Source organism: Terrapene carolina, unplaced genomic scaffold (genome assembly GCF_002925995.2).
Source record: "Terrapene carolina triunguis isolate 2854851 unplaced genomic scaffold, T_m_triunguis-2.0 Scaffold58, whole genome shotgun sequence".
Taxonomy (NCBI): domain Eukaryota; kingdom Metazoa; phylum Chordata; order Testudines; family Emydidae; genus Terrapene; species Terrapene triunguis.
Genome location: NW_020664409.1, coordinates 55,472,925 through 55,484,492, shown reverse-complemented (window position 1 = coordinate 55,484,492; position 11,568 = coordinate 55,472,925). Strand labels below are relative to the sequence as shown.

At 42.8% G+C, this 11,568-nt stretch overlaps 1 protein-coding gene across 5 annotated transcripts in view; it reads right to left on the bottom strand.

Moving 5' to 3' along the window:
- The window catches only part of LOC112111582 (serine/threonine-protein kinase Sgk3), a 79,994-nt gene that overhangs the window by 7,614 nt on the left and 60,812 nt on the right, over positions 1-11,568 (bottom strand). For all 5 annotated transcript variants that reach the window (XM_024207043.3, XM_024207047.3, XM_024207046.3 and 2 more), the window contains 4 exons: positions 2,846-2,958; positions 2,539-2,575; positions 2,312-2,398; positions 559-654 (listed from right to left, as the gene is read on the bottom strand). In XM_024207043.3, coding sequence (XP_024062811.1) covers positions 559-654; positions 2,312-2,398; positions 2,539-2,575; positions 2,846-2,958 — 333 coding nt within the window. The remainder of the gene's footprint in view (positions 1-558; positions 655-2,311; positions 2,399-2,538; positions 2,576-2,845; positions 2,959-11,568) is intronic.

Sequence of the window (11,568 nt, the reverse complement as noted above, 5' to 3'; positions counted from 1 at the left end):
GAGGGCAACAAAAATGATTAGGGGTCTGGAGCACATGACTTATGAGGAGAGGCTGAGGGAACTGGGATTGTTTAGTCTCCAGAAGAGAAGAATGAGGGGGGATTTGATAGCTGCTTTCAACTACCTGAGGGGGGGTTCCAAAGAGGATGGAGCTCGGCTGTTCTCAGTGGTGGCAGATGACAGAACAAGGAGCAATGGTCTCAAGTTGCAGTGGGGGAGGTCTAGGTTGGATATTAGGAAACACTATTTCACTAGGAGGGTGGTGAAGCACTGGAATGCATTACCTAGGGAGGTGGTGGAGTCTCCTTCCTTGGAGGTTTTTAAGGCCCGGCTTGACAAAGCTCTGGCTGGGATGATTTAGTTGGGAATTGGTCCTGCTTTGAGCAGGGGGTTGGACTAGATGACCTCCTGAGGTCCCTTCCAGCCCTGATATTCTATGATTCTATGAAAACAAGTTATTCATCAGTTAAAGTGTGTTTTAACCGTTTTGAAAAGTTATATATTATTAACTATAGTATTCAAGTAAAGAGTTTGAAAGGAAAAAGATAAAATACTTACCAACCCATAAAGCATTTCATATAGAACCGCACCAAGGCACCACCAGTCTACTGTGTTGTCATAGGGCTGTTTTCTGATCACTTCTGGGGCAAGGTACTAAAGAAAAAAAAAGTTAGGCTGGTTATATTCAAATCTAGCTTTTATCCAAGCAACTATTTTACAATACATCTTTAGGAAAGTTACTGTATAGATTACTAAAGATTTCTCTTGTCCTTTAACAAACTTGGTAAATCTCTCTGACATCCAGCCGATTGTTTAAATGGACAGCTGTTGTTTCCCAGCTCAAGTTATCCTTTATACCCATTGACAATTTGCCAAATTACTGTGCCATCTCTAATTTGACAATTCTTTCAAGATTCAGGGAAAGGTCATTGCACTGTAGCTTCACAGACAACTAAGCAGCAGCTGAAACCACAGTGTGGGAATCTGCAAAGAAACAGTTTCCCTCTGCCAATGGCATCTCTTTTTCTCAAGGACAAGTTGTTCATTAACCAATCCTGTTGCCCCCTCTTGAATACTGAATGAGGGATTTAAAAAGTGGGAAATAAGTGGAAGCATCTCATTCTGCTTCAAACCAAGAAAATGTTTCTTACTCCTCCCTACTGTTACTGCATAATCACATGATCTATATTTTAAGTTTCAATGAGGCTTCAGACAAATAATAAATCATCAATTGTGAAATTATCCAGAGATTTTTTTTTGTCACAAATTAGTCAGGGGACACAGATTTGAAGGACACATTCCATACCATGGTTTGCCATCCTTTTACATCAATTACTGGTTGGCAACAAGACACTATCACGTTTCTAGGTGCCTCACAAAAAAGTTTATTCAGGATTTAGGCACTTATATGGTTCCCAGCACCATAATAGCTGAGTAGATACATCTGGTACAGAATATCCTAGGCCCACCAGGCTATTCTGTACAGATACACAGTTATTTAGAATGTTGACGATATGGCTGGATCATTCTTGTTCTCACAGCCCTGACCTGCAATGCTTTTGCTCCTTCAGTCCTTGCCTCTCCTCCCTCTTGAGCAGAGATTGCTGATTCTACTTTATAGTCAGTTACGTGATATGGACAAATATAGGGACCAGAGAGAGATCATACTAGACACTCAGGTACTATTGTAACGAGTGGAGTTTAAATATTAAGCTAGATCATTAAACTTTTAGCAGCTCATGAATGATCTGAATCCAAGTCCCAGAGTAGACAGACTGGTACACAACCCACAACGCTCAAACTCAGTAAAATGTTTTTATAAACTGGGGCCTCGGGCCATAGTGTTTCAGTCCTCTTGTGTATGTCCAATATGAATTACACCAAATGTGTTAAAAAACTTGCTCTTAGTACAAGTCAAAGTTTTTTCTTTGCAATCCATTTCACAATTGGTCATAACAAATATTTAACCACAAGTGCTCTATATTTTGGCATTCAAATTTTCCAACAAAGTTCAATAGACACATTGTTTCTCTTCAGGTTTGATTACTATATGCTTTATTTTATGGACTCGTAGATAGATTACAACTCACATAAATTGCTGCCACAAGAGTTTTCACTGACAGACACTTCACCATTTGTATAATCCTTGTCAACTACAAAACTTCTAATTCATGCAAGATTATCTATCTGTCCATCAACTTTGAAAACTACCAACACTCCCCCACCCACCACCCCAAAAAATGAAACCCTCTCCTCCAGTTTGTTGTGGCAATTTGCATGTGCTGGCTAAAACTCAAGGAAGTTAGCTTACTTCTGGTGTCCCACAAAAGGTTGCGGTGGTGTCCGAGATAGCAATCCCTTCTTTACAGAGTCCAAAATCTGTTAAGACAACATGTCCCTGTAGAGAAAAAACAAAAACAAAACAGATCTTACTGAAAATAAAATCAATTTATGACTGTATCATAATATTTTGCATTTACACAAAGGTAAGTGTTCATGTAAAGAGACAATTTTGGACATCTGATAGGATATGCTTACCAGTGAGTCTAAGAGAATGTTTTCTGGTTTCAAATCCCTATTAAAAACAAAGTCTTATATTAATCCTCCTATGAGTGTAATCAAAAAAAGAAGAGAGAGAGTTTTATACTAATAAGTAGTCACTTATTTTTTACACATTTTTTTAAAAAATTGGGTCAGACCTCTATTTAAAAAAATAAATAAATGGTAAGCTTAAAGTCATAAGTCCACATGTAAATAGGTTGAATAAAAACACCAAACGCAGCTTTTCTTGATTTGCTACATTTATCTTAATGCAGAACAAAAATAAGTTTTAGGAAAGGGTTACCTGTATACAATATTTATGGAGTGCAAGTAGCCCAATGCACTGGCTATTTCAGCAGCATAAAATCTGGCTCTGTGTTCAGGAAAGGAGCGTTCTCTTTGTAAATGAAAGAACAGCTGTAAATATACAAAGATGCAAATGATAAGACAAACTGGCATAAAAATATCAAAATTACAAGATGCAATCCTTTGCAATAACAAGCAAGTCACTTTCAGTTAGCTTTTTTATGACAAGCTAGCAGAACTGTGAAACAAATTATTTTTTTTCCCCGTTTACATAACCATTTATATCCTTCCTTTAGCCATGTCTTTATTTTCTCACTTGTGTAACCCCAGTGGTACTTAGAGTGCAATGAGTTAATAGACAGGAGTACAGGATGTTTCCCAGAAAGTCAAGTCCAGCCAATACAAATTTACTCCTGAGGGCATTCTGCACCAAAAAATTAAAAATTCTGCACACAGTATTTTAAAATTTTGCAAATTTTATTTGTCAAATAAATGTGGAGGCTCCAGCATGGCATTGGGGAGCACAGGCCACTGGCTGTACAGAGATGGAAGCTTACTGTGCAGCTCCCTCCTCCCTTTCCCCCAGGACACGGACTCAGCGGTGAGGCTGCACCCAACCCTGACACAGCGCAAGGACCAGGCCAGGTGCACCAGGTGGGGGCAAGCAGGATCCAAGTGTGGAGGGGCTTAGTGTGGGGGGATCCAGGTGTGGGCTGAGAGGGTTCTGTGTGGGACAATCTGGGTGTGGGCGTCTCAGTGGGGGGATCCAGGTGTGGTGGGGGATCTGGATGCACAGGGGCTTGTTGGGGGGTTCTGGGTGCAATGGTAATGGGACTCTGCAGGGGGGTCCAGGTGAAAGTGGTTGGGGCTCAGAAGGGGTGTATGTGGGGGGGATAGAGCTTGTCAGGGGGGGTCTGGGTGTGGGGAGCTCAGTGGGGGGGTCCAGGAAGGCTGGGGGAGTGGGGCAGGGATCCAGGTGCAGCTGGCTGGGGCTCGGTAGGGTGGGGATCCGAGTGCAGGTGGTTTGTTGGGGTGGTCCAGGCGCTGGGGAAGCGGGGCTTGTCAGGAGGGTTCTGGGTGCAGGGGGAGTGAGCCTTGGCATGACAGTCTGGGTATGAGGGGGTCTGGATGCACGGGGGTTGGGTGGATGGGGGAGCAGCTCCCTGTATAGTGATCATCCCTCCCCCTGCAGCTGAGGAGTGATGGGTGCAGGAAATAGGGGTGGAGGGAGTTTGCAGAACTTCCTACAGCCTGGGGAGAAATCTTGGGGTGGGTCTGACACAGCCTCAGATGCTGTGCAGGGGAAGAGGAAGTCCTATCCTCCCCAGCCCAGCCAGGACTAGCAGCTGAAGCTGGCACAGGGTAGGAGCCAGCAGCTGGGTCTTCCCCAGTCCCCCCACTTCTCCACAATGATTTACCTCTCTGCTGGCTGTCCTAGGCACCCAAAAAAACTTACTGCTGGGGAGGGATGCATGACCACTCATGGGTTCCCTTTGCTTCCCCATCAAAAAGTCATTTTTCTGCAGGGAAGCAAAGAAATCTGCGGGGAACATAAATGCTGTGCCTGCACAGTGGCGCTGCATTCCCCCAGCAGTACAAATTATTACACTGATGACAAAGGCAAGCTGGGGAGTATCTTATAGTCAGATCTCTAGCTTTTTCTATTTTAGAAGATAACAAATAGCATAATACTAACTAACTTGACAACTGCCTATGTGCGGAGCACTTCAATACAAGTACTTGCATAACAGTCTAATGATATTACACTCTATTCTGAGACCACTTGGAGGAGTTTTATATTATGAGGATACATTCTTCAATCCTACAAGTTATTTGGTGCAGGTGGACCCCACGGGCTCACAGGCTTCAGTTGATGTCTACATGGGTGCAGGAGTCTACTGACATGGAGTTACTTGTAGGGTTGGAGACTACCTTGCTATGCACAAAACTGAAAAGTTTGCTATAGAAAAAGACAGTTACCTTTTCTGTAACTGGTGTTCTTCGAGATGTGTTTCTCATGTCCATTCCATATTAGGTGTGTGTGCTCGCCACATGCATCGGTGCCAGGAGTTTTTCCCTCAGCAGTTTCCATAGGGGACCAGCTCTGGTGCCCTCTGGAGTGGCACCCACATGGCACGGTATAAGGGGCGCCGCCGGCTCCCCCCACCCTCAGTTCCTTCTTGCTGGAAACTCAGACAGTGGGGAAGGAGGACGGGTTGTGGAATGGACACGAGCAACACATCTCGAAGAATAACAGTTATGGAAATGGTAACTGTCTTTTCTTCTTTGAGTGCTTGCTCATGTCCATTCCATATCAGGTGATTCCAAAGCAGCACCGCTGGAGGTGGGTAGGAGTTCACGGATGTGTAGATTGCAACACAGCTCTGCCGAACCAGCGTCATCTCTGGCCTGCTGAGTGATGGCATAATGAGCAGTAAACGTGCGAACAGAGGAGCACGTTGCAGCTCTACAGATGTCCTGGATAGGGATGTGTGCCAAGGCGGCCGCCAAAGATGCCTGTGCTCTCGTCGAGTGGGCTCTGACAATCAGCAGCGGCGGAACCCCCACTAGGTCGTAACAGGTCCTAGGCACAAGGTAATCCAATTAGAAATCCTCTGCAAGGACACCAGGTGACCCTTCATCCTATCCACTGTAGCGATGAAGAGTTGAGTCAATTTTCAGAAAGGCTTGGCATGTTCTAAGTAGAAAGCCAAGGCCCTCCAGATATCCAGGACGTGAAGACACCTCTCCTCACTGGTTGTGTGTGTTTTGGGACAGAAGACTGTGAGGAAGATGTCCTAGTTCATATGGAAGGTGGAGACCACCTTTGGCAGTAAGGCTGGGTGGGGATGCAACTTTACCTTATCTTTGTAGAAGACCGTGTACGGAGGTTCTGAGGTCAAGGCTTTAATTTCAGAGATCCATCTTGCCAATGTCACCGCCACCAGGAACATGACTTTCCATGACAGGTGGGAAAGGAAGTAGGAACCCAGCGGCTCAAAGGGCAGGCCGGTGAGCCTAGAGAAGACCAAGTTAAGATCCCACTGTGGGACAGGAATCCGTACCTGCGGGAAGAGACTCTTGAGCCCTCTGAAGAATCTGACCATCATGTCATGGGAAAACACCATCTGTCCTTGGATCCACAGGTGAAAAGCAGAGATGGCCACTAGATGAACTCTAATGGAAGTGTGCGCCAGGCCCTGGTTCCTTAATGGAGCAGGTAGTCCAGGACAGCCTGTATGGAAGAACATGAGGGAGAGATGCCATGTTCGGACGCCCAGCGGGAAAACCTCATCCACTTGGCCAGGGAAGTCAGTCTAGTTGAGGGCTTCCTACTAACTACGTATAACTATTTTATAGGATTTTAGAGTTTGCAAGAACAGAGAAAGAATCAATTCTAGCTGAAGAAGCAGACATTCCAGCACCGTCACTGGCGGCAAGAAGGAAGTGAGGGTGGGGGGAGCCGGCAGCACCCCTTATACCACGCCATGCGGGCACCACTCCAGAGGGCACCAGAGCCGGTCCCCTACGGAAACTGCTGAGTGAAAAACTTCCGGCACCAGTGCATGTGGCGAGCACCCACACCTAATATGGAATGGACATGAGCAAGCACTCAAAGAATATTTTCCTTTCTAAAGTCATCTTGTGATGCATAGCTAGAAAGGGTTAAACAGCCTGTAAAATAAATAACCCTCAAAAGATAAGTGGGGAGATAATGTTTGTGTTTTTGTGTATTTCCATATGTATGAGTAGGGTCCACAATGTAATCAACAGTCCCTGTCTATGCTTTATTCTGATAATTCAGAGGTCAAAAAAAATCCGATCATTTAAATGAATTGTAAACACAGGATATCTCTGTATTCATCTCTCTTTGAAATGTACGGAGAATGGTGGAGGAACAAGCAAATGGCCTTATGTTAATTCATACAGCTAAGTACTGGTTATGGACCTCCTTCAAAGTCATCCCAATTACCTTTTGTTCCCTGAGGAACTCCCAACTTGTCAAAGATGACATGAAATATCATAAAAGATCCTTGGGTCCTGATTCGGTCATCTCAGATCTGTTTAGGCTTCATCAGGGGAAGTTTGAGTCGCAAGACTGAGGTCCCAGTAATGCTGGTTCGCCCTGACTATGAGATTTGGACATTGGACTATGAACTATGAACTATTTCTGAAAGAACTCTTTGCAAATACAAAACTCACCATCTCTGCTATGAATCTGAACCTCAATGAATTGAAGTCATGTCTGTATGGATATTGATCTTTTATCCATACTCTCTCTTGTTTTTTTAATAAATTTTAGTTTAGTTAATAACAATTGGCTCTAGTGTGTATTTGGGTAAGATCTGAAACAGTCATTAACCTGGGAGGGAATGTGTCCAATCCTTTGGGATTAGTAGAACCTTTTCTTTTATATGATGAAATAAGATTACAGAAATTTTCATCATATTTGATGTGGGTACCTGGATGGAGGCCTGAGGCTGGATCACTTTAAGGGAACTGTGTTGTTTGGACTTGAAGCTGTTTTATGCTGTCTTGGCAAATGTAAGTATTGGAATATCGACCAGCTTTTGGGGGATTGGCTGCCCCATTCTTTGCAGTTCACCCTAATTGAGTGACCACAGCTGGCTCCCCACTAGGACCCCAGTCACACCACTACTGGAAATAAATAAGTAAGCAAGATTCCAAGCATTCCAACTTGACTGCAAGAAGGAAAACTTTTGTATTGTATTTATTTCTATCACTGTTGGTGTTAGATTTGAATACTTCTTAATGTGTGTAAGTTGTTGTACAGAGTTCAGAAAAACAGCATTGTCTGGCCACGCTGGGGGGGTCAGGGTGGAGAGGGGGAATAGGAGGCAAGGGATGTGGTTTAATTAGGCCACAACTTTATTCAGTTAAAATATCTGGGAGTACCCAGCAACAAATTGTACAGTGCAGGTCACCATTCTTTCCTTAATCATTTCCCAATAATTCCCAACTAGGTCCCACCTATCCTGCTGCTGGGACCCTGCCGCCCTCCCCTCACCTGAGGGCAAAGGAGGCTATAAAAGGAGAGGGGTCACTGTACAAGATGTGGGAGTCCAAAGCCCCCCCCTTACTCAGTTCCATTAAGGGATTATTTCCTTTAAATCCTCTTCCAATCCATTTGATCTGATAACTACACCCCTTCCCCACTGAGTAGCTGCATTGGACACCTGCCACAAGTTTTACATATTAAGTTATGACATTATAACCTAACCCTCCCCAATCCACCTAGTCCCAGGACCACTGTGGGGAAATGTGAAAAAAATTCACCCTACCTTGGCCAATCTGGTGGTGAGGGAAAAATTCCTCCCAAGCCCCCCAGGGGAAAAGACAACTAGTATAATGTCCACTGCAAGTCAAGGGGAACCCAGTTCTTTTGCCCAGTTCATGGGTGGGTGGGTGCTGCTAGCCCAGTCCTGGTAAAAGAGAGCCTCTCTGGGGATACATGGGGTATAAATCCCTCCCCCACTGCTCCAGTCAAGCAGGAAGGGCAGTGCAGTGACCTTCCCCTGACCTGGCTCCAACTGCTTCCTGCCTTTCCTGTCCATCCCTGTCAGCTTTCCCCCACTCTTCCCACCCGTTATAACAGAGCCCTTAAAGATCTCTAGCCTCTTCTATTTCTTATAAGAAAAGGCAGCAACCCTTTTCTTCCAGCTAGCCAGAAAAAACCCCCCCCCCCCCCCCCCCCCCCCCCCCCCCCCAAAAAAAAAAAGCTCCACTGGGCACACTGTATGGGAAGGAGACAAACACTAAACAAAAATAGAAGAACATGAGAATTACCATCCTGGACCAGACAGAGATCTATCTAGTCCAATATCCCACCTCCAACCATGGCCAGCACCACATGCTTCAGAGGAAGGTGTAAGAACCCAAGAATAAGCAGATGCAGGATAATCTTCCCCCAACATTGGGTCTCATCCTGACCTCTAACAGTTAGAGACTAGCTTAGCCCAAAAGCATAAAGTTTAATGTACATCCCATTCATTTTTTGTTCTCATTAGTTACAACAACTCTGGATACTGCTATATGTATAAAATGTCCAGTCCTTATTGATTTTAGTTTTTGGCCTCAATGACTTCCTACAGCACTAAGTTCCAGAGGTTCATGTTCTGTGAAACAGTATTTCCTTTTGTCAATTTCCCACCTTTTGATTTAACTAAACATCCCCTTGTTTGTGTGTTATGAGACAGGCAGAAGAAAAGTTCCTCATCTACCTACTCTATTTTATATATATATATATATATATATATATATATATATATATATACACACTTGTATCATGTCCCTTCTTATTAATTTCCTTTCTACTGGAAACAATCCCAGTCCTTTCCGCCGCTCTTCAAATGAGAGATTTCATGCCTTTGGTCATTCTCATTGTCGTCCTCTGGGCCCTCTTTATTTCTGCATTATCCTTTTAGAGATGGGGTAACAAATATTGTACATAGTATTTCAGATGAGGCTGCACCACTGATCTATATAAAATGTATTGTTATATTTCCATTTTATTCACCATCACATTATTTTTTAAATGTAACATCTTGTTTGCTTTACTGACTGCAGCTGCACATTGAGCAGAGGTGTTTATTGAGCTGTTTACAGCGATACCCAGGTCCCTTTCTTGAGTTGACAGTCAATTGAGAACTACAACAGAACCTCAGAGTTACGAACACCAGAGTTGCGAACTGACCGGTCAACCATACACCTCATTTGGAATGGGGAGTACACAATCAGGCAGCAGCAGAGAGAGAGACACAAAAAAAGCCAATAATGTTTAACACAGTTCAGTAACTACTAAAACAGTAAAGGGAAAGTTTAAAAAAAAATTGACACGGTAAGGAAACTGTTTCTGTGCTTCTTTCATTTAAACTGAGATGGCTAAAAATCAGCATTTTTCTTCTACATAGTAAAGTTTCAAAACTGTATTAAGTCAGATCAATTATAAACTTTTGAAAGATCAATGTTTTGTTCAGAGTTATGAATATTTCAGCATTACGAACAATCTCCATTCCTGAGGTGTTCGTAAATCTGAGGTTCTACTGTATGTAAGGCACATGAGTAGCTTAAATTTTTTCCCCCTCAAATGGGCATTAGTCAACATGAAATTCAGTTTGCCATCATGCTGCCCATTCACTGAGTTTGTCTGGGTCTCTCTGGTCATGACTAACCTAAATAACTTTGTCTCATTTGCAAGTTTTGCAACCTCACTCCCCTTCACTTTCCAAATTATTAATATGTTGACCTATACAGGACCTAGAACAGAACCTTGAGGCACCCCACTGCTAGCTTTTTGCCATGATGAAAAACCAACCATTTATATTTGACTCTTCTCCTAATCCTCTCTCCTCCCACCCCAAGCCAGTTTTTTAATCCATAATATTTTGCCTCTGACCCCATGACTACTTATCTTCTTTAGTAGCCTCTTATGCAGAACTTTGTCAAAGGCCTTTTGGAAATCTAAATGTCAACTGGTTCTCTTTTATCTAGTACTTTATTGATATGTTCAAAGTATTCTAAGAGATTAGTGAGACATGATTTTTCTTTGCAGGAACTGCACTGGTCAGACGCTATGCTATCATGATTTTCCAGGTGTTTTGTAATTCTGTTTTAAAATAGTAATTTCAACCAAATTTCCAGGTAAAGATGTGACGCTTAATGGTCTATAATTCCTCATATTACTCCTAGAGCCATTTTAAAATAGATGTAATATTTGCTACCCTCCAATCCTCTGGAGCAGTGGCTGTTAGGGAGATATTGTGTACTTTTATTATCAGCTCAGCCTATTTATACTTGAGCTCCTTCAGAACTCTTGGGTGTATGTTATCTGGGCCTAGTGACTTACTGCTTGTTAAACAATCAATTTACTCCAGCATGTCTGATTAAAATTTACAGATTTCATCCATCTCTTTCACAAGTTCTTCCTCAAATTACATATGGTCTCCTCAGCTTCAATGTTGGTGCTTAGAGTAAACAATGCTGCAAATAACAAGGCTATTTTAGCAAGAGGTAACTATGGCATTTGAGGCTATGGTGTACAACCAGAAGCACAGTAACCCTGAAGAAGTCAATTCAATTGCTTAAGTCTGCCAAAAAACACACCCTCTTCCTGCTGCTTCTAGAACAGGGGTAGGCAACCTATGGCACCCATGCCAAAGGCAGCACACAAGCTGATTTTCAGTGCCACTCTCACTGCCCGGGTCCTGGCCACCGATCCGGTGGGCTCTGCATTTTAAATTTAATTTTAAATGAAGCTTCTTAAAACATTTTAAAAACCTTATTTACTTTACATACAACAACAGTTTACTTATATATTACAGACTTATAGAAAGAGACCTTCTAAAAATGTTAAAATGTATTACTGGCACGTGAACCCTTAAATTAGAGTGAATAAATGAAGACTCGGCACACCACTTCTGAAAAGTTGCCAACCCCTGTTCTAGAACTTGGCATCTAGGCTCTTGTTTATGTCACAGACAAGGGAGGAATTGCTTTAAGTGCTGAAGGAAATATCAGTATACAGTGAATTCATATTGAAGGCATGTTTTATTTACAGCCATATCCAGTAAAATAGTGTATATAAGGCTGGTGAGAATTTCTGCATTAAAATTGTGTATTAAGGTTTATATTGAGAGTTTAATAAAAATGAGTTGTATGAGAAAGAAGAAACTCTTCAATAGTTGCAAATAAGTTTTTGAA